Source organism: Gavia stellata, chromosome 6 (genome assembly GCF_030936135.1).
Source record: "Gavia stellata isolate bGavSte3 chromosome 6, bGavSte3.hap2, whole genome shotgun sequence".
Taxonomy (NCBI): Eukaryota; Metazoa; Chordata; class Aves; order Gaviiformes; family Gaviidae; genus Gavia; species Gavia stellata.
Window position 1 is genome coordinate 21,955,376 of NC_082599.1, and position 24,439 is coordinate 21,979,814.

The 24,439-nt window shown below is 34.7% G+C and overlaps 1 protein-coding gene across 1 annotated transcript in view; it reads right to left on the minus strand.

The window, feature by feature from the left end:
* MALRD1 (MAM and LDL receptor class A domain containing 1) overlaps positions 1–24,439 on the minus strand; it is a 277,676-nt gene that overhangs the window by 128,918 nt on the left and 124,319 nt on the right. The window contains exons 26-27 of the mRNA XM_059818810.1: positions 12,810–13,055; positions 9,828–9,985 (exon numbers count right to left, since the gene is read on the minus strand). Coding sequence (XP_059674793.1) covers positions 9,828–9,985; positions 12,810–13,055 — 404 coding nt within the window. The remainder of the gene's footprint in view (positions 1–9,827; positions 9,986–12,809; positions 13,056–24,439) is intronic.

A 24,439-nucleotide genomic window follows, 5' to 3' on the forward strand; every position in this document is an offset into this window, starting at 1 on the left:
CATTGAACACAATTCTGAACTGAATCACAGTGTCAAAATGCTCAGAATAATGTTGTGCAAAGCAGAATCCTTCAAATCTAATGCATATTTACATGTCATAAATAAGAGTCACCTTCTGTTCGCTAATCAATGAAATTAATTAGGTGGTTCATGTATCAAAATTTAAATACTGCCTCTCCTGGATCACATTGGAAACTCTTATTTAAAGAACCTTTTCTCCCATACAGATAAAAATAAATTAAAATAGAAAACAGTAAGATACTAAGTTATGCTACTCAGTGGAAGGAGTGGAAGGCAACAGTGAGCAGCTGAAGGGAAGACCAAATAACATCTAAGTTTAGGCTGCAGATTTTCATTGGATAAAAGGCAGAGTGGTGTCATCATACCGACATTTTATAGAATAAGTAATATTTTTAGCCACCTAAATAAGGCGGTATAAATGTACACAAAAAAAGTCTAGTGCAAATTATTTAAAAGCTGAAAGATGCTTCACATTTGTGCCTTGATTTATTGATTCATCCAAGTATAGATTGAATGCCTCGTCCATTTCACTGTAACTTCAAACAATGAAACACAGTTTTCAATAAACTGAGAAGTTAGCTATATAAAATAAATGGCATTGTACAATTGCATTAGCCTAAGTTTCCACTGTGGTTTCATATGACCTTTCTGCAACAGCTGTCTCTTCTTACATTTCAATGAGAAGAGGAATTGACATCCAAAAAATGTTCATAATTATTAATCATAAAATGGCACCTGTGATATCAAAGCTTCCCCTACCATTATAATGAGAAATGTGTGGTGACATTTAGTGGTTTATAGAAAAGAGATGATTTTGCAAGGAAATAAAAATAAGGTTATTTACACTCTTTTGTTCTCCATGCTTTTAATGGTTTTCCTGTTATTATGAGTGTTAGAATTAAAATTAGTTTAAAATATTTCACTGTATTTTTAGTCAATGACTGCTATCCAACAAACAAAATTTTGGTTAGAATGTTTTCCATTATAAGAATTTTATTTTTTTCACTTGTATGATTTTGAAAGTTAAGCAAAAAAATGGATCTTACCGTTTTCATTTATTATGAAAACCTGAAAAGCATCCACATGATTTTTTGATAGACAATACAGTTTTTCTTTAGTATAGTCTAAAGATTTTTGGATTTTTTTGGTAGGTGGTGAGGTTTTTTGATGTCCTCACTCTCTTTAGAATACAAGACCACAATTCTTCTAAGAAAATCCTCATATTTTGACTTCACCCAGTTATTCCTAGTCTCCATTAGACCCCAGTGTTACAACTAAATATTTAATAATTCTCTTTATTTGTTAATTCCATAAGATCCACACTTAAAATAAAGTTGGGGGTTTTTTCATTTGCATTAGCTGTGAAAACTTTCCATGTCATCTAAAACTCCTAGAGCTAAAGAAAAACTAGTATCACAGAGAGATTAAGAGACTCAACTGTTCTGATTTGTGGGAGATAAGAAATGTTATGTTTAGTGTTCATTTCCTTCTTTTAATGCTCCTTCTGAAGGCAAAATCAAATATACTCTGCAGACCACACACTTACACCCACATATTCCAGGGACTTATGCAAATGGTCTTTTTAATTCCTGGTTTTAGTAGTGCTACAGTATCATCTCTCATTACTTCATTAATTAAAACAGAAAATCACATTGGCATGGTTTCTTCTGTTAAAAAGCCTTCATTCTTAAGCGTAGTACTAGAATTCCTTATATGAGCTCCTTGTTTTTTAATTTTGCCGATATGGCCTGGCAAAACTTTTAGGAACAAGTTGCGAAAGAATGAGGCAAGGTGGGAAGTGCTGAGGGTAGCTGGACAACCTGAGGTGTGTGGCTGAACATAAAGGCCTGTCAAAAGAATCTAAAGACCTAGATAAGAAATTCCTATGAATGGACTATGGGGTTCAATTCATCTCTGAGCTGCAATGACCCTTTCACAGGCAAGAAACACAAAGTTACGAGGTTATGGAAAAGTATCTCCATGGTAAGTAAGATAGTGGGAAGAAACCAAGTCTCTCAAAGTTCCTGTTACATTGACACTATTAGTCTCTGCTGCAAATGATAACTACTCTTACCACCATGTAGGATGTCACTTCGTGCAATGATAAGGAAATTCTACTTAAAGCAGCCTTTCATCTTTCATTTAATTCACTATTAGGTAATACAATGGGGTCAACCTACAAACAAATGCTTATACAGGTTATTAAATTCATAAATATAGGTACTAAAAAATACCTAGTCCAACTCTTGCATGAAATTAATCAGAATCAAATACTTCCATCTTTGTGAAATAAATTACAGTAAATACAGAAACACACGGGTGTTTTTTTTCTGAAGCTACTGTGGATTCAAAGCTGAGGGCCAGAAACTGAAAAGATTTCTGGAAGCATAAAAGTTAGACTTTTCATGCTAAGACCCTTTATTGATTCATCAAAGTAATTTTAAGCACACTACAGCTTGATACTGCAAGCCTGGCAAAGATCAAAGACTACCAAAAACTAGAACATCTCCAAGACACTAAAAATGAACTATGAATTAAAAAATAAAAGTTGCATTAAAGGAGGATAAAATTGGAAACAAATTAATGTTCTACAATGAGCACTAGTGTTACATCGATGCTTGCTGAAGTCTTGCCAGTATAACATCTGTTCAATTCAGTCTGTGTTTGACAAAAGGAAGATACTTTCCTCAGTGGAAGACCAAGGGGCCTCGGGGTGTAAAAAGAAATGAGAAAGGAAAAAGGAAAGAAGAAAGATCTTCCACCTTTTCTGAGGTTAAATGGAACTCCTAGATATGTTCAGTGTGGTTTTTTCAAGTGGAGTTGCTGATCAGGAAAATTAGATACTGTCTTGTGTTTTCAGGTTTGATCAATACTGTATGCTTTATAAAAGACATCAGCAGGCACCAGATTACACGTTGCATTATTTAATTTTCTTTTAAAAAAAGGTATATTAATTAAATTTCTAAATTTACCTATTTAGAAGAAGAGATATGAAAATAAGATAATAAAAATGCTCAAAGCTCAAGGCTATGCCTCTATCATTTAGACAAAGTCCTTTTGTCTTCATAAAAAAGTCTGTTTCACAGCCGCTATATAAAAAAGACCTGATTTTGATGTCTGTTGCTTCAGTAACAATAATTAAACAGCAGCTCTATGATCCTTAAAAGAACTCTGCCCTGAGACAGACTTAAATCACAACTTTAGCTGTTGAATGGCTGCCCTGGGAAGTGTTAGAAAGGAGCAAAAGAAGTCCGACCTGCAAAGATCCCAGAGATGCTTCAAAGTCTCATATGCTAAAAAGCAGCAATGTAATCACCATCACTCTGTGAGATTATGAGCCCACAAATCAATACAGCAAATCACTCCCAGAGATTTCTGATTTGGGGAATGAGTTCAGTGAAACAACACTGGAGAACTGTGCAGTATGGAGGAGACCGAAAGTGCATTTTTCATCCATGTCACATTGTGCAATATGGTGCCAGGCTGGGATAGCAAATAGGATAGTGGTATTAGCCCTGAGAGGCAGGGCTTGTGATTCCAGGTGTAATGTTACAGGATATTGTTGTATTGCTTCGACGATTCGGTATGCATCGTACTGTATAAATCTGTCAGCCTGCTCAGTTTTCTAACCAGGCACTGCCCTGCCTGACAGACATGACCTTAGTCACACTAATCCTTTACTACTCATTGTCCTCATGTCCTAAGGGAGAAAAAGGTCACGTTCTCAAAGAATTTAAACAAAAAAATGCTGAAGAATTCACATACGAACAATTTCTCTTATATGTGTTTCCAGAAATCACAAATCCTCTGATAAACTTCTCGCCTTCACAAGCAAGATTCCAAAATACAAGGTGAATTCTTTAACCCTTCTTCAAAATACTTTTTTTTCTTGAAAGCACATCCAAATGTTTTATTCCAGCTCACCAACTCTTTGGAATGAATGCTTACATCTGGTTGCAGTATAAGAATACAATTAATTATATGCTTCCAATAATTTACAATGAAGAAGATCAAAATAACTTCCTAATGTACTCTTCTGAGAAGATAAAATGCACTGAATGGTGTCTGCCCTTATTTATGGTTGTGCATATTTGTTTGTTCCTTCTATGGAAACTATTTTTGAGAAATGATGCTTCCACTGAAAACTGACATTTCTATTTAATCACTGCCTCAGTCTCAATTTACCTGGAGATATGCTTATGTCATGGGGTCAAAATCAGACTTACAACAACCCTGTTTGAAACAAGGCCTAAAAAGGTGGAAAGTGCTGTTTCAGATTCTGCATTCAATTGAAGAAATGTAAGTATAAAATTATCTTGCTCTGGGAAGTAAAGCTGCCATAAAAGTTAATCTTCCTTTCTTTCTTGACAATGCTGTATTTCACAGTATCCCCACTGATTTCCTTTAAAGCTCCTGGGACTAAGGCAGTACTCCCTTATTCTCACTCATTAGTCAGATCAGACATTTCGTTGACTCAAATACAACTTTTAACAACAGTTCACAGGTCAACAACAGGAGCAAAGAGTTTAAAACTCTGTCCCTTTTGAGAGCTATATAGATACCCATTAAATAAAGGCCATTACCCCTGTGCTGCTGTGTGGAATTAAATTCTCCTGAATGTATATTTTGCTGGATTTAATAAAGGACAACCATTGGAAATAAACAAAATACTAGGATTCAAATGAAAAAAAAATTATAAATATAAGCTACTGAACATACAGCTAGATATGTTCATATATCTGTTTCACCCATATACAAATACTAGAAAACTTTACACTTCTGCATTAGATTTAAAGAAATTCTCTAAAAAGTTTATTATGTCTAAGAGGGCAAGTGAAAAATCTACACATTTTCTACATTGTTTAGAGCATGCTTTGAAGTCCAGCAGACTCTTAAGTAAAACATTCAGGCAAATCTTGGAAAATTTGAAGTTTCTTCATCTAGCTGCATGGAGGTCAGATAATCTGCCTTGAGGCTACCTGAATACAATGAAATCTATAACTTTTACATTAATGTGAGGAGTTGATTGTTTTTCATTCAGCCAGTGAGAAGAAGCAATGTAGAAATACACAGTCTATTTTAAGCTGTGAAGCAGAATAAGTTGTCTCCTCAGACTTTATTCTTGAGTGTCTTCCAATAGAAGTAGGGTCAATGATACTGATTTGTGAAAATTTCATTTAAAACTACTCAATCCCAGAAATATAAATGTCCAGAAGAAATCAGCTGGCATCTACAGCATCTCTGCTGCAGGTTTTCCTGGTGATAACTTGGGACAGTATGCTGCTCCACCAAAAATAACCAGGGAATTACAAAAACCACCATGAGTCATCTATACCTGAGCTGTGGCATCTGCTAAGTTACACATTTCTACAGCACTAGCTCTTTCCTCTTGTCTCTACCATAGGCTAGGTAAAACCAATAACAATATCAAGGGAATAACTGTGACGGCTTCCAGCTTTTGCTGAGAAGCCACAGCAGCCCAGCAGCCAGGTGACTGGGTCTGTGCTGCATCAGCCCTGAGCAGCTGGAGGAGGCTGGCTGCTGGCTGCTGGTCCCAGCTGTCTGTTGCCCTGGCCAGGTTAGTCTGTCACTCCAGTGGTGTCAACAGGGCCTTGCTTTGCTTGCCATGAGCTGGCCAGGACTTCTTGTCCTCCCGAATATCATTATGTCTTTGCTCATTTGTAACTGGATGGAATTAATTCACTATGACAAATGCCTGAGTAAGGTCCACTGGAACTTCCTAATGAGATCCTGTGTATATTGGCCTTGTCACAGTCAGCAGAGGTAGTTACTAATGGCAGGTTTCACCTTCCTTATACATCTGCATATTTCTTTTTAGAGGCTTGTTCCAAATCCTTGAAAGAGCCTCCCCCCCCCCCAGCTGTATTAAATCCTAAATTAGCTATTTTAATGACAATGTCTATATGCAGGGCAATTAACATTCATCCCACAAAAATTATCTTCAACAAATGGTTTCATCCTTTGATTGTTGTTCCTTTCCTACTGTGATACCCAAGACTAGCTTCTTTTTTATGACAAAAACAACTTAAGTAGCAGTAGGAAATGTGTTCAAATCAGCAGAACAATAAAATGTATCATTCCTTTCACGTAAGAACTCTTGCTTGCCTCTTTAGAAGCCCATTTAATAACCCTGTTTCCTCCAACTTATGAAATAAACCAGTATTGAGTACTGATGAGGAATCCTACCATCACTGCTAAAACAGGCATAGTGAATATGCTGCACTTCAGCTTCAAAATATCTCTTACAATGGATTGTATTCTCGTAAAACCGGCACAGAGAAGATTAAAAGTATCTCAAAATCTCACTGCAGTAGCAAAGTTTTTACTAGTTATATCCAGATCTCTTCTGGTAATATTGTTTGCCCAGTGACCATTTACACTGCTTTAAACACTTTGTAATTTCAATTTAGATGGGTGGAAAGTTGGATATTTCAGTCTCCATAAATAGCTGTAATGTCAACATCTTTCGTTTGCATAAGTATTTAGGGGTTGATTTGAAGAATACTGTGTTTTTGAAACTAGTTTAACAGCCCATCATTTTGATTGGATTATTCTTCCATATACAGAGAGGTTTATATGAAGAATAAGTAGTACAATTTGAGGAGAAAAAAAACAGTAACTGCAGAGAAATTCCCTTAGAAAATGAATTTGTTTTCACTAACTGCAACCCTTAACATAAAAGTTCATACTTGGCTATAGTATCACTTTTATGATCCTGCTATATCATAATCTGGGATACTACTTCAGTAGTATGACAGATAATATTCTTAAGCTTCCTGAATGGGGACAAGAAATGCGAATATTAAGAGAAGATGTCAATACATACCATGAATGATGATTTAAAAAAAATGGCTGTTTACTCGATTACCATTTTTTTTCTACTCTAATATTCAGGAGGAGAAGAAACGTCTTCCTCATTCTACCTCCATATGATATTTCCTCATTATATTGTTCATTACTGTACAGTTGGTGTGTACAGTGTTCACTCTCAGTTCAACTTCTAATGAATGTAATGACTGTAGCTAGAAACAATTTGCTAAGCTGTCAAACTTGAGACAGTAAATTCCTTCCCAGGTCATCTCCTCTTCCTTGCATTTTCAACTAATCACAATGTACTGATCTGCTTTCACTGATATTAACTTTAAATCAAGAGATACTCAAACTAGATGGAAATATATTGGTACTGCAGTTTGGACTAGCAGGAGAAGCTTCAATATGACTTCCTATGACTATGTATTATTTAATTAGATTTTATTCATACAGACATTGCTAAATAGAAACTCTAATTATAATATTGACTTATGAATCCTTATAAGCAACATAACAGGCAAACTAGGCTGATCTGCAAAACAATCCTGGACACAATAATGAGAATTTTTCCTATCTCCACGTAGAATTCTTGCCTTCATTAAAAAAATTGAATAAGAATAATAAGTCATTACTCAAATGCCTTCTATTCACACTGCCTTTAGAATCTCTTTAAGCTCACTGGAGACAAGGATTTAAAATAACATAAAAACAATGTCTGAAAAGTTTATTAGGATAGTAAAATTATGTGAAAATAAGAAAAGGGCAATGTCTCACTGTAATAAGAATAAAAGAAAAAAAAAAAAAAACAGAAAGAATATTACCAAAATTGAGAGAAAGGAAGTATTACTAATTGTGATCTAGAAAAATTCCATAAAAGTCATATATTTGAACATTACATTTCAAACAAATATTAAAAAGTATAGTGGAAAAGAATCTCTACAGGCTCTTATCAATGGGGATAACTAGTAAAACTCTGCTCAGGTCAATTTTGTAAAAAATAAAAAAAAATTAAATCCCTTTGTCCATCCTGAGGGTGGAAAAAATAATTAAGAATTTTAGCTACTGGACTTGAACCCTTCAGAGACAATCCCCCAACAGAGAATAAATGTCTCTTTTTAACTCATTTTAGGTGGTGTGGTTTGTTTGATGTTCTTTTATTTCACTTCTACTGTCTCCTGTTTAACAGAAGTACTTCCATGTGTATTATTAATTTCACTGCTTATAATAAAATGAGATATAATTATTTTTTCTCTTTTTAAGACAACTGTCCATGCTGCATCATACTTAATGTGATAATTACTGTATGCAATCAACAGTGATAATTTAAGTGCAAACTATTCACACGTACCTAGTGCAGCTGCTATTTATTTTCCACCAAAGTTAGTTTGCAAGCTAGCTTTCACTTAAAATTCAGCAATCCTAAAATGCTCATAATTACAATATTTGGGTGCTACAAGATACACCTTTGAGTAATGCGATGAGAACATAATTTGAACTTTGAGTTAAAATAAATGTTTATTTTTGCACCTTATTCATGGTAAATAACGGGATCTATTTTTGTTTTCATTTTTGAATACATTACCAAAGAAAAATTATTTTAAAACAACATTATTTTTTTTTAATCTACTTGTCTCCTTTATGGATTTGATCAATTCTAGGAAAAATAGCTGTATAAATATATCTCATTAACTATACAGCTACTTGATGAGTGGCCTGTTGTCATTTGTAGGTGTTTGGACTAATCCATGAAAAAATCTCCTACTTGCTGTCAAAGAGCTCATTGGTTTTATATTTCAGACAGACTTAGGCTAGGTTATGTCTTTAGATGTTAAAAACTATTGAAGTGTATTATCTTCCAGGCATTTGATTTATTCTTATAATATCCAGAACATTAGAGAAACAATTTTTAGCGATTTGTTTTCAAGGACAAAATATGATTTATCATTAGAAGTTAAGGCAGTCAACATGTGCATTGGAAATAAAACAGAAATGTTAATGCAATTGACCAAAATAATTTCTATGTCAAGATTTTATTAGAGATATTGAAGAAAGAAAAGTTAACAGACATGTGGCACATAAATTGCACCATGATTTATACTTGAATAGCCAGAATTCGCTGCACAGATTCAGGTAAGCACAAATACACAAGACCTCATTTGCAAAGGTTTCTACTACATCGAGAAGTGGTATATTTGGTCATTGTGTTGGAACACCATTAAAATGCCCAATGGCACTAAATTGCATAATATACACAGGGAGGTGAAATGTATGCTTTTGCTACACTGATCATTAATTTCTACATTTTACTCAGAATCATATTATGATTTAAAACTTGCTTTTACAAGCATTTAATCCTTTTTAACGAACAACAAACGGAATAAACAATTTTCAAGGAATGTATCGGTTTCAATTTGTAACTGAATAACTAAATAGTATTTTTCTTTTTTTTATAATTTTTTGGTCATCCTACATTTAGTGAAGAAAATGCCATTTCTAAAGAAAATTGATTATATATTCTGTACCTGCTTACATAAAAAGATAAATAATTTAATACAGTAATATTTTTGCATTTTATTCTCACTTTGTGCATGTTGTTAGTTCATTTATTTGGTGGATGTCATCCCATCAGAACAACAGAGTTGTATACTGATAGCTACCAATAGGGATGTCAGCAAAATATGAAAATAGCTCTCACATGGAGAATATAAAAGAGAAAGGTACTGTATGTGAAGAGGAAAAATGGAAAGATGTTTTAAAAAGATTTTCTGTGGCTATTCAGAGAAACTTCTTTTGGAAGAGAAATGGTAAAACATTTTTAAGAGACTAGAATATTAAAAAACCAGCACTGAAGTAGGAGGCATGTGGGAGTTCTTCCAGTCTACAAGCTGAACAACAGAAAGTCAGAGTGCTGAAGCACTCTGCTGGAGCACATATACACTTACCGATATCAGATATGCAAAAGTTTTTTTTATTACCTTAATCAGAACCTGAATATGCCCCATGGCTTTTGATGACTTGAAGTACCAGAAGCTCAGCACACAAGTCCCACTTGATTCTTTCCATCTGGAACTCTTCACGTGGGCTTTTTCATTTTTTAGGCCTATTGCAGTGGCCTCAAGATACAGGAATTGACCTGAAATTAAATGATGTATTACTGAAAAATTGTTTTGGATTTTCAAATTAGATTCCAAAACTCAGCAAAGTAAGTGTAGAGACATATGAAGTATACTTCCCATATAGGTCCTATACTAGGGAACTTCGTCTTGGGGTTAAAAATTACTAGATCACATTCCTTGTGTACTTGTTATATCAGGAATAAACTGGGACCAGCTTAGGATTTGGATGGACCTGTGTAGAAGAGTGAACATACTTCTATGTTTCCCAGCTACTCTGATTACCTGTCCTTGCCCAACAGCATTAGTTGCTATTTTGACAGTACATCATACAATAGCCACACCATGATAAATTTCAGGATGAAGTTTTCTGAAAGATAACCTTCAAAATAGCAAAAACTTGTGAAAAAGGCAAAAAAACCTTCATACATTTATAAGTCATTAGGTATCCCTAATGATTCATATTACCTTTGGCCATCTGTACTCTTTAATATATGAATATTAACTCACATTTAAATTATTTAGTCAGAAGAAGTTGCAAAAATAGATGCCTATAGTTAATATTTTCCAACACTGATATGGTCCTTGAGTCTTCCATTTTTATTTTTAATCAGAAGTATAATAAATTCTGCAAGTTTTCAAAATTTTTTTTTCCTTTGTACAAAAACCAAATGTGTAGTTCACATAAACATAAATGTAGGATAAATAACGCACTGTTAAATTAGAATTGCACGTCTACTAAAGTTTGTATATGAATTAGAGAAAAAAAATGTACTTCATTAGAGATGGAGTAAAATGGGTTTATTCTAACTTTGACACTTCTCTGGCTAATTTACAACTATAGATGTTTGCCATAATATTATGGGATGAAGAATTTGACTGTTCCCTGAGATCAAGCATATATTCAACAAGTGTAGTGACATATTCATGATAATATTTTAAAAATGTATATGATTAGAAAATGCAAATTAACTTTTTTTTCTACATCTGCTATTTTGTGTGTTAAAAAAGCCATGTACTAAACACTACAAGATGTCAAAAGCATGCCACATCATGGCATCAATGTCTGCTAGGAAGATGTGTCTAGGCTGGGTCGAGTGCTGGGCATGTTGCTGTTTGTTAACACCTGTTTAATATTAGGCAAATGACTTCTGTTTGGAGGAAACCAAACCAAACCAAACCAAAGCAACCCAACCCCAAAAACTTTCAGAGTCTTCTTTGGAAGGAAACTTCACTGACTGAGGTGGCAGACAAGGGACACTCTGAAAGGCCCCTTGATCTGAATGACTGGGACCAGCGCTGTGGGACAGTGATCACAGCTAGTCAAGCTTGGCTAGAAGATAATAGGACAAATCACTTAATTCCAACCAGAATGATGTAATTCTAGTCATAAGCAAATTTTCAACACTTTAATGTTGAAAACAGAGATGCTAATAGGGGAGTTAGAATTAAGCAATTGCTAGATGTGAGCTCAAGAGCTGTGGTTTTGGAAGTAATTGCTGAAATTCGTCTTTGTACAAGGACCGATCACTGAATACTGCAGTATTCTCTACCACATATGACAAAATTTTAACAGCTGAGCTGAATTTTGTTTTGGTTCTCCCATGATGAACACAATTATTAAGTGCTATCAGTTCTAACAATATGTCCAGATACCACCTTCACCTTTAAAAATTTCACCATATTGAAATTGTGAAAAGTGAAATTAATTCTAAATACATTTATTTGATAACACAATTTCAAGACTATAGAGCAGCTCTTGAGTAAGAAATGGAGAATTTGACCTGTTTGATCACTCACCATGATAAAAATACTTAGCTTTCACATCATAGGGTAAATTTCCAGGCTTGAGAATTAAATGAGCGGTAATTTTATTCATATGTGGAGCCAATTCAACATATATACCATGGAGATACATAAATCTGTATTCTAACAGAATTGGCTTTTTTAAAACCAAATGAAAGACAGGGACACATTGGAGGGCAGTTGTTTTGTACTGTATCTCACTTTGAGATCAGTGAAATGCAGACAGGCTGGACTGTCTCAAAATTTAAAAACATACGAACACATAATCTTTGTGATTATTTGTGCCTGTTTCACCCTCAGTCACCTTGGCAAGCTCTCACTAGCCCCTGAGTTTCTACATATCTTCAAGCAAACTTTGGTTTTATTGGGTTTTGTCCTTCAGCAGTTCATGTAAACATTCAACAGCTACAAGTCCCACACCTTTGTGCAACTCTGCTGTGGAATATTTCAATTTAAGATCAGTTCTGAGCTCAGCTTTGGTAACAGCTTTGCCTGAGCTATGGGACCTTCAAAGGCAGAGGATGAAGGCATGGAGCTTGTAGCAAGAACAAGAACAGATAACTGGGTGCTTTGGCCAAAATAAACCAGGAGCTGCACTGCTACTAACAAAGGAGGTTTATTTATTTAAATGTATTTATTTAAAATTACTTAAAATTAAATTATTAGTAGTCACTATGGGTAACTTTAAGCTTCCTAGAAATGAGCTCAGTCTCTGGAGGAGTGGGACCAGTGGATTTCAGAGCTGAGTTAACACACCCTTGCAAACTGCAACCAGACCAAATGCCTTTCTCCTGACAAGTAACAAATTATCTTGCTTGATTCATAAAGCAATACTTAAAGGAGAAACAACTGAGAATCAATTTTTCCTAACTTAAAGTCACTTTACAACAGAAATTAATATTTTGATATTGTTACACATTTAATGCATTAAAAATTACACCCTGATTAGACATGTTATAACCTCCCTGCTGCCTGTGAAGGGAGGTATGAGAAGCTCCATGAAGATAGTTATATCTTGTTTGTAAACTGACAACATACCAGTTCTATTTCCAAGCGTGTGGTCCCCGGGAGGTCTGAGACTTTTAGGCGAGCTGACCCCTAGCACCCAGTTAAAATTGTCCGCCAGGGAATTTTGCCAGCCACATCTGCCGTTCTCAAAGGTGCAGGAAGTTCCGCATTCACTCTCATCTGTGTTATCCCCACAGTTGTCTTCAAAATCACAGCTTTGTTCTGGTCTATAACACTTGCTGTTCTGACATTGCCAATAGCCGTGTGAGCAGGAGCCTGAAAAGAGAAGAATGGGGGTGTCCTGGTAAATCGCCCTGCCATGCATCCCACCAAGGTTATTGGAAGGTTACCTCTCAGAGAGTTTGATATTTAGGAGGAGGAGGGTGGTCCAGAGCAGTTTTATTAAAAGCTTTTGGTTCCCCTGAAGTGCCAATCCATTATCAGTTTACCTCTTTTGTATTTTGTCAAGAGATTGCCTAAATAAATGACTGTTTCCCTTGTAAAGCCTTTGAGGGCAAGTTCCAGCCAGGCATTCCTTCACTAACAAAGCTTTCTAGTCTGACTTAATTGCTGACATTCTCCTTTCATGTGGTATAGGATTAAACCATTTCATTTTAGCTGCAAAGTTGAGCTTAGTTTAGCAGCCCCAATTTGGAAGAAAAAGCTTTTATATTTTAACTACAGAGGTTTGCCTTTTAATGGATTTCTTTTTTTTTTTTTTTTTCCAGATGAGTTCAGTGGGGTGATGCTGTCCTTTTTGTGCAGTATTACTGGCATTATTGAGGGATAATTCTACTACTGTATAGCCTAAAAATTGTAGGACTCATTTCACAGGATCCATTTCCAAGCTTCATGTTTTCATTTCAGATCAGTTTCTGCAGAGCTCTGGATAAAAGCAGCCCCTTCAGTACATCCTCTAATCAGGAACGGAGGCAAACATGAAATTCTGAAAATGATCTTCCCTATTTTCATTTTCCATTCTGCTTTGCCAGAAATAAATGCACAAGCAAAATCTATTTAAAAATAGGATTATCACTATATTAGCTCATCAGAAAAAATTATAATATGCACATGTATGAAAGTTGTACAAGTATGGGAAGAATTTGAGTTAATTGATACTGAAAATCACATGGTGCTAAAAACATGTTTCCATTACCACTACCTTAATTTAAAGAAGGACCTGATGGAGCTAAATGAAATTTACATAAGGCTGGATTATATTAAGGGGTCAGAATAACAGATTTATTAACAAAAAGAAAATAAGAGATGGGTTATTCAGTTGGTGTGTTGGCAACTTCCATCCATAGGACTTTGTTTATGTCAGACTCTAAATTACAAATGCCCCAAACTAAGTGAAAAAGCATTGCCATACCCCTTTGCTGTAGGCTTTGGGTAAAGTGAAAACACACCTTGAGTCTCTAGATGTTAGCTAAAGAAAAAAAGCATTAACCCCTCTTTTTTAAGTAAAAGATTCTCCTAACACATACTTACTAAAAATAAGTAAATAAATACAAATAAATATTGGACTACCATAGTAAAATCTAGCAAGTTTTCCAAGGAAATCATTCATTTTTGATTCCTGATTTCTTAGTAACATAGAAGTATGTATCATGTTTGCTCTAGAAGACTGTGTATGATCTTGCTTTTAAAAGTTGCTCAGGGAAAGGAGGAAAAAGCCCTGAACAGAAAGAAAAAAGCCAGAATAAAAGTCTGATAATGACTCAGAAAGTCAAGAACATTAGGGAAATGTCTCCAGCACTGGAGACAAGGAAAATGGGTAGGCTCTGACTAGAAGAAAAAGACCTGTTTGAAATTCACAGTTACAAGTTTATGAAAGCATCAGTGTGATTTTTATTAGCACACAATCTCTGAAAATGGTCCCGGCCAAAGGAATGGAGTAATTGCACCAATGTATCAGTCAGTCTCTAATTATTGCAACCTGCAAGACAGTTGGAGTCTGTCAGAAACTCCTCCTCTCTATCAGTCTGCTTCAGAATTTCAAATATTTGTGTTTCCCAAAAGGTGACAGAGATTTGTTATAAAATTGCTGCTTAATTTAAATGGCATCTATTTTTAGGAGCTACTTATTATAACCCTACATTCCTTTTATGTGATTGCATTTAAGAAAAAAAAAATATTTTGTCAGCAAACTAGGAATTTAAATTTCAGGATGCAGTCCATGCTTGGAAATGCTTTTCTTTGCTGTTCATCATGATCAATAATTGCAATAACTGTTGCATTTTGAGGTCCCTTTGTAGTATTTCTTCCAATTCCAGGTTAAAAAAAAAAAGTGGAGTTGAAAAGTGGAACTCTTTATTTTCTGAGGAAAAACAAAAAAATCCATCTTGAATCCTGGCATGAATGAATCTTTTCAAGCATGTGTAATGAATGATATTATACTGTCTAACCAAGTCTGTAACGTGACTTGTTTCTGGATGTACTTCCATAGTATGTTTTCTCTTTAAATGACATATTTGTAAGGCTTTATAACTGTAAAAGAAAAAAACCCAAACCCTATAAGAAAAGGGTTTTTTGAGCTCTCTTCCTTTTACTCCCTACTTTTTCTCAATCCTAACAATCCAAACACTCTGTTATACAGATGCTTGTGGGTATAATAGGGACATTTAATTGAGAGGAACTTCTCCTTAGCAAGGTTCAGTAACTTTTTCCTCCAAGCAGTGTTTCTTAAAGATTATAAGCAGGTAGACTTTTTGCCCTGTGTGGTAACTGCATCGACACACTAGGTTGCAATGAACCCAAAGGATCTGTTAGTGGCTTTCAGATCAATAACCTCTGAATTGAAGAGCATTTACACAACAGAGGAAAACAGCTGCACCAGTCAAGAATTCCCTTGTTTTAAATACCCTGAGCAAAATCAACAGATGGAACATTTATATTTTAAAATATGTAATTAGGACAAGGATTAATCACCTTTATTTTATAAAGGTGTTTCTCCTAAATGTATTTTGAAAAAAACATTCCTGCAAACATCAAGAGAGAAAATAATCTTACTAGGAGAACTGAAATACAGTTTATTTTCTACACCAATGAACTTTGAATGAATAGTAATAAACATAACATGGTATATAGGTTGCATTGAGGCAGAACAGCAATAAATTACAGAAAAGACATTCATATTAAGAAACAGCATCTACGTGTGTTAGTCATGTAAACTTCAAACTCTGGCAAGAATGGTTGTGTTCTCAAAGAAGTAATTCCAGAGGGGAAAAATTATTTTTTAATCTTTGAAACCATAGCCTGTGAAACAACAGGACTTTTCTATGAGGTAGCTAATTTTTATATCACTCTATATCACAGTAATAACATTATTGTTTGTTTAGCTCCTCTCCGAAAATAACTTAAAATAAAATTTTAAATCCTCTAAAATAAATTAACTCCATTAATGTACGATAAGACGGTGCACAAACACCCTTTTATTTACTCTATTCTTTCACTTTAGCAGATGGAGATATTTGAGGACTTGTTTTTTTCCACTATCACTTAAAAGTTCCTAAGATCTTCAGATGATCTTCCTACATCTCTGTTCAGAAACACCTTATACTTAAAGCTAATTTTTTTATCAGTTAAGCAAATTCTTTATCAGTTGTTTGTTTCCTGCACAATATTTAGCTTGCCTTTTATTTCAGGATGAGAATCCCTCATCCTTCCCGTTATGAAGGTAATAGCTAATTTTTTTTTTTTTTTAAATACCACTTATTACTTTACCATTAAAATCCATTACAAGTTCTCACAATGTGTTTAAACTTATATCTGAACATACAATCATTTCATTTTCGCTCAATATTGATGAAAACAAATTGTGTCATATTTGCTTGGAATGACCATGAAAGGTTCCTAAAAGAACTGTCTGATTACTCACGTTGAGTGACCAAAGGGGCTCAATTAATGTAATTTATCAGAGGCAAGCTTAAGAAATAGGTTGATCATGTTCTGTAATTACCGGTAAGAAGACAAAGACTGATAGCAGAAAGCTCTAATCTAGTAGAAAAAACCCCAACATTACATGTTGGAAAATTGAAGCTAGTGAAGTTCAAATTAAAATAAAATTATTGAGTAATTAACCATTGAACAGATAATCCAGGACTGTGATAAATTCTCCATCAGTTAAGGGCTTTAAATAAAGACTGATTTTTTTTCCCAAGAGATAAGACTTTAGTTTAACTAAAAGTTACTTGATAAAACAAGAATAACTCTAGGTGAAAACCTGGTTAGTGTTATACAGGGGGTTAACTTACATATTAATAGTAGTGCCTATTGGTTTTAAAAATCAAAGTGCAGTTGCAGACCTTAATTTGCTTATATAATTATGAGAATTTATAGCAGATAAAGTAAATGTTTACCCATGCCTGTAGTAGCTACAAAACAGAGATTAAAATCTCAAATTTGTCCATGAGATTCCAATCTCCTTGAACGTGGTCCTTGAAATATCTTTACTTAATGGACATAAATTAAGTATGATAATTAAACTGATAAAGATAAATAAGATCAGAACTCCTAGAAAATAGCAAAAATATGATTGTATATGGGATTACACTAGTTATGACTCTAGTCATAAGCATTTAACACTTAATTCACATACTTTAAACTTGTTTCTTTTTCAGTTCTTATTTTATGTCAGCACTCCTTTAAAATCACCAGCAAGCTAAATCATGTTTCAGAACCACAGGAAACAGATTGGTAATAAGGATATTCCAAAAGTTGTTAAACCTGTGCTTCTTAAACATTTTATATTTAATGGTATCATCTAAGTTTTCCAAACGAAACTCCAAATCAAATGAATGGGATAGTTTACAATTTTCAGAAGTATCAGAATAACATGTCAGCATGCTTGAAAAGCTAAATATTTTCAAAAGATTTTATTTACGTTCACATAGCTAGAAGTATACCTGTTCCTAAATCAAAGCTAGAGTTCCTGTAGAACCATAACCTGATATAGAGGCCAGAGTAATTAATCAGCAGAGTTTGACATCCCAGGGATAGGGGCTCTCTAGATAATTTAGATCTCTGAGTTTTTCCCTGCAACAATTACTCCATTATCATTCTTGCTCTGAGTTGACATTACTCTATGATTGAATTGTATGTGTCCTTAAAAAAAAGAAAAAAGGTTAACAAGAACATCTTTCCTCTAATATCTTACCAGTATAACCCAAGGACACAGAGTAAAGTGCTTTCATCACAGTTGATGATGCATAGTAATAATGACTTGTCAGCACAGGAATGTGAAAAATGTATCTCATTTCAAAAGTAAAGCTTTGGAAATTACAAGACTTTTTAAAGACTTTCGGAAGTTGAAGTGCTGGGAAAAAAGAACACTCCTATGCATTGCCAGCTCCTTCTTTATAAATAGTCTGTTTTTTCTAGGATTGAGTGCAAACGTTTGAATTTTTCATTTTGTAAACCTCTCAAGTACCTTGACATATTGATTTGCATTCTCAGCAACCCAAAGTTTAAAAAACAACAGCTTGAGCTCATTTGCAAAAGGGACTTTGAGAAGAAACTGTTAACCTTCTAAGTTTCTCCCATGACAAAGAGCTGATGAAGGCTCCTCCAACAACCCAAACTTCCTCAGTTGTTTTCTTATCTTGTCCATTTCCACATACAGACACAAGAGAATTCCTTTCCAGTAATCAGATCCAGTAATAACCTCAGAACCATTAAGAATCAAAACCATAAACTATCACATTTAGAAACCCCTTCTCTGGTAAATAAAGGCATGAAAAAAGACATGGTTTAATCAGGAAAAGAGTGATTGCATTATATATCTGCAAGACCTCAGAAGTCTCTTCCAGGAACTTGTATGCTCTTTGATGTTAGACACTATGAGGTGGTCCAGGAATGGCTTTAAAGTGGCATAAGACTGTTCACTATTCAAAGGGGAAAATAACAAATTATGTATAGCTATTATCAGGTGGGGATCTATACTATTTATGAATGTAAATCTAACCCTTAAATCGTTGTTAATGTGCATGTGATAATGGAGTAATTGTTGCAGGGAAAAACTCAGAGATCTAAATTATCTAGAAACATAGGTTCTAATATAGTCAGCTTTTCTCTTTCCTCTGTGTCACAGTCATGTTTGTCCTCAAACAATGAAAGAAAAAGATAAAAAACATACCTGTAAGGTCAGCATAAGAGGTTTGAAGTAAAATTCTGCATGTAACAACAATTGCATTTGGAATCTGTGCACTCTAATGTCACTTATACTGTTAATGTCTCCTAATGTGATCAAGTAGTTCTGTTCCTTATTTTTTTCCAGCCAGTATGAATGATTAAGAAAAAAGCATTTTTTATTGATTATGCTCATTTAACGTTAGTCCAATCCAGCACAATAATTTATTACCCAAAGCAATAATAGCTTTATTAACTGTACCTCAGTTCAGTATGTGTTCATGTTTAGCAGCACTCTTTGAGGTAAGCAAATAGTAGCACATAAGCTTAGCAAGTGACTGAACAAGGAAACAGCAGAAAAGTTTATGGTTGAAAAGAGAGACCCGATGAAATTGTTTTATCCCATTTCATAGGAACCTGGACTTTAACAGAAATTGCTCAAATCACCAGGTCTAGTTCACTTTTGTGAAAGGCAACAACCTCAAGCAATTCCTCTGCCTTCAATATAATCAGTAACTTTCTCCATTGCTGTTACTGGAAGGCTATTTTTTGGATTTCAGATAAGGCACTCTTTTAGAATCTAGCCTGAATTTATTCATGACCCATTCAGATACACTGATTTGCATGCAAACTCTGCCATTCAGCTCTCTTCCACTCAGAAATGAGGGTAAGGGAAACACAGAAGAAAGTACAAACAGATCTGAAACCAAAAAAACAATACTACTCAAATCCCTCATATTTACCTGTCTCAAACCTTCCTCTGAAAGTCCAACAGAAGCGTAATACTTTTTTACACCAATCTTCTTTTGAAGCCTAGCCACACAACACTAGACAACTTCAAAATACAGAAGAATAACTTTATTATCTATGGCTGTGACAAAATCATGAGAAAGACTTTTCCTGTGGCATTTCTACTTTGTGCCAAACTAGTTCTCACTAATTTAAGGTTGGGCATCCAAATTCAAGATTTTTTTAAAATCTCAAATACATCTCTGAGTCTTTCCAAGTTCACAAATCAGTAGATCATGTTTTGTAGGCACTAGAATACTGAATACTGGCTTGGCTAGCCAAGCTCTCATGTTAGCAATTTCAGCACTTATAACTATCTCCACTAAGAAGCAAATCTTCTCTCACAACTCAGAGCCTCAATCCTGGGTTATTCTTCAGGGACAGAAGGAAAGAATTGTACTCTCCCTGGGTTATAACAGCCTTACTACTTTAGCTTCATGACTGGAATAGCTTTTTGACCAATGTATAGCATCTACTTGGAAGTCATCCTCTTGGGTGTTTACATTTGGATGTCTGTACATCTCCTAAAAGTCACTACACAGAATCACATAAGCATCCTTCACAGAAATTGATTCCAAAGGGAGTAAGTTGTAGGATGAATATGAAGCCATCTCTGTCCCTACCTGGCATAACAGAACAGCAACAGCTCTACTACAGAAAGGACCTTTTCCTTCTTGTGTGAAGAGAGACACAAAATTTTCGCTTCAGAGAGTATTTATTGAGGATTTATTAGCCTATTGCAAAAAAGTTAAGAATAAAAATAAAATTTCTCTCTTGGATGGTGAATCTTTATTTGCTGTGTAGGCCACTGTTTATTCCTGATCACTAGACAAAGTAACTTGTTATCTATCATGCTAATTATGTTTTATATATTCCACTAAAAATATTTGTGTTAAGAATTATTAATAAGAGAGAAGAAGGCTTAAAAGCTTATGATCAAAACCATGGAATAATTATAACCTGCTATTGATATTGTCACTTGAAAGGGGACCAGAGTAGCTGTTACACATTTTCTCAGTAGGGAAATACTTTAGAACAGACATTCTGCTTGCACAGAGCCTTTCAGTGTGTGCTGGTCTTTTGCAGAAGCAAAAAAATGTCAAAATATCACAAGAAGAGATATTTCAGCTGTGTTTCCCAAGTTTACAGTCTCAAAAAGTTTGAGTATTAAAAGTCATTATTAGCTCTAGGACTGTGCAAGTGATTGTATATATAGAAATGCAGGGGACAAGCAAATGTATGTGTTCCATTGGGAGGGACAGAGTAGATATAAATCCTGGTCTGGTGGACAGGCTGTGTTCCTTTTAACTTCAAGAAGTAGATAGTTTTTTTTTACTTTATAATTGGCTATTAAATAGGCACAGTTAATTTCTGTTGATGAACGTCACATTTCTGTTTTTAAAAAATTAAAAAAGAAATTTGCTAAATGAAAAACTGTTCAGTAAAATGTTAAACACAAAGAATTGTCCTTGATAAACTTTTGCTTTGCATGACCTTCTTTCATCTAAAACTGAAGAATATAACATTTTAAATTTTTTTTTCCCATCCTGTCTCTCTGCTGTCCTTCCCCCTAGGATAACATATCTTGTTATTTCCATTATGATCTTTAGTATACATGGAAAGAAAACCAGCTAATGCTTACAATTAAAATGTTTTAATTAACTAGTTAATTACACAAAGTATGCATAGTAATATTAATTGTAAGATTAAAAATATTTTAGTTAAACAACATGGATTAATTAATACTGAGATTCAGAAACTAATCTTTAAATCATTTTTGTTGACCTTTACTCTGTGATCATTTATCACAGTATAAAAATAGTGTTTCAGATTCCAGTTTCACTCATTTCTCTATCTAGTCAGCTCTTAGATACTTAGCATTGAAGTATGTTATTAGAACTGTTCAGAAAAGTAGGATTACTCTTATGAAAAAAAATTACATTGACATTCTGTGTCTCATTCATTAAAATTGGTATAAATTTTCTTCTGATGTAACACCTTGTCTTACCACATCATCCCCAAATTCATCACAACAATAGGTTGTCTTTTGTAGAAAATAATTTCTCAAGTCAGTTTTCAACATGCTAATAAATGAATTTTTGATATCATGTCTTTAAATGCTTGTGCATTCTTTATCTAGTTACAAGAAGTGCTCCAGACAATGTTCAACAAAATATGTGCTCATAAACTATATTGTTCTACAAATGTAAGCACACATTCAACTAGTGAAAAGATCTGGAATCAAAAAGCAGTAGAATTTGAGCAGTAGAATTATGGAAACTACTTAATCTATTTGGAAAACAATTCAGGTTTTTCTTAAAACCCCACATAATTGCAAATAGCTCCGTAAAACCCAGATGATAAACAGAAAACTGGAAAATATCATATCCTACACAGCTGCAAAGGCATCTGTCAGAAGACAGATATTTGGCTATTGTTGTGCTAGTAGCAGACCTTATAACTTAATTCAGCCTTATGGAATGACATTTACTAGAAATATTAGTTTGGAAACCTTTCTGTCAAACAAGGCACATTCTAGCCTTTGACAAAATATTTAAATGATGCTTTACATATCCTCAAGATGAACTGTAATATTATCAAGGTAAAGATGTCATGTATAAATATTTATGCAGCCAATTCATAAACATTTTATCAAGGTAAAAATCTTGTACTAGGTGTCTCTAAAAAATAGCAGTGTTGGACAAAACACACAGAATATTAAAGTCCTTAAAAGAAATAAAAGATCTACAAAGTAAACATAGACTAAACAAGGATGCATATTTGAAGTCCTTCTCCTGTAACAGCTATGAATTATTTCCAATCTCTTAATTTCTAGTATTTTGAAGGCAGTATTCTGACCTTTTAAATTTTGCTCTGAAGCTGACCTGGTATCAGCCATCATCTTCAACCTCTGCTGTGAAACCTTTGTACAGTAATACTGGCAGCGTTAGTTTTCATAGTACTACCTTTCAGAGACCATTCAGTGTGAGTGTAATGTCCTGAATCTAAATTAGTGCCTCCTTAATGCCTCAGTCTTGAATACCTGCAGTATCCAGGTGTGTGATAGCTTTACTGCACTTCCATATACAAAAATGGTAATGACCTGGTCTGAGTAGAATCAACAAAAGGAGAGGCTGAGGGCCTGAGGTGACACCTTGTGAAAGTAGATGCAAGAAGCAAGAGAGTTTCGAAGGGAGAAGATTTAGAATAGAATAGAAGGATCTAATGAAGACAAAATGTCATCTCTGTAAGGTGCATGAGAAAGGGAAATGCTAATAGAGCCACACAGAGTGGCAGGTTGTAGCCACTGAACATGACCAGAAGCAGACCTCATAGGGAGAGGACTGCCGTCCCACAACAGTTGCTTAGTCTACAGTTAAATGAGCTTGTGTCACATCGCATAGACGAGATACTGCACCAGTATTATGGGAAACACTCCATACCTTCCAGCACTCTGAGGTTGTCAACCTAACTGCTCATAACTTGGCAGTCATTTCTGCTTAAGATAGCAGCAAGGAAACTCAAAAAACATTTCTGATAAAGCAAATCTAAACCAACCTAGGAAAAGAAAGAGACCTGTAAGGCATGATGAAAATAAAACTATGTCAAAAAGAGTTCTAAAATAAAAACTTAGATAGCATTCAGGTCAGAAAGAGACATATACCTTTATGTTTACATGTAGGCAAGCTAAGTGTCTAAGTTGCCATTAAAACTGTTGGGGATCTGGTTGGTAATGATTGTTGGATTTCAAAGAGTGATCATATCATGCTAAAATAGAAACCTAGAGTTTTATTTGGTTGCCCACACACATAGCATCTCAAAAAGTGTAAGACGTCATTCCTTGTCACCAGCTGCTATCCCTGATGGGCATATACTTTCCATGCATCCTGTGTTATACACCTGTCAGCACTGTGGGGATTTCTTAGACACCCTACTGCATCACAAATAACAATAGATGCCTTTGTACGTGTCCTGAGTGGCTGGGCAGCAAAAGAACAATATAGTACATAGAATGTAATCGGAATTTAGATACCTGACACAGCTTGAATACACCTGGATGTATATGACATCTGATTGAAGTCTTTACTTGGAGCTAAATGTCACTAAATATTTCACATCTTAGATAAGTCTGATACAATTTGGGTTTACTTCACTTAAAGATTCATTATGCATGTTAAGCTGGTTTTGTTTATCTCTCCCCCCAACTTTAATTTTTACTCAGATACCTAAGAAAGCAGCACAAAAATATTAAGGGCTTTCCTCAAATAAAGCAGTGTTTACTAAAATAAAAAGGTGGAGAAAATAATCTTTGTTCTCTCCAGTTCACTGACATAGTCCCTCTCTTGTCTAGATGAAAAGGAAAATCTGCTAGTTCCTTTTCCCCTATGCTTGGTGAAGACCATGCAGCCTCAGCCAATAACCTCCCATCACTTTTTCTGGAGGACAACTTCTGTGATTACTGGTGACATGGTGACACAACCTTTGCTTGTATTCTGGATAGTTGGAAGTTCCAGAACTCAGAAAAGCACTTTTTTGAATTTCCTTTTCTTCAATCTCTTCTCCCTGTGCAAGGCATGTGAGGTGACCTGACTTTTGAGCGTAAACTGAATGTGGTCCTTCCACATCCAGGAATACTTTGTACATTTTGACAGTTAACAGCCCTTTTACAACTTACTTGTTTATTAACTTTGTTTATCCTACCACTAAACAGCAATCCAGGCACATCTTGTGATAGTTACTTA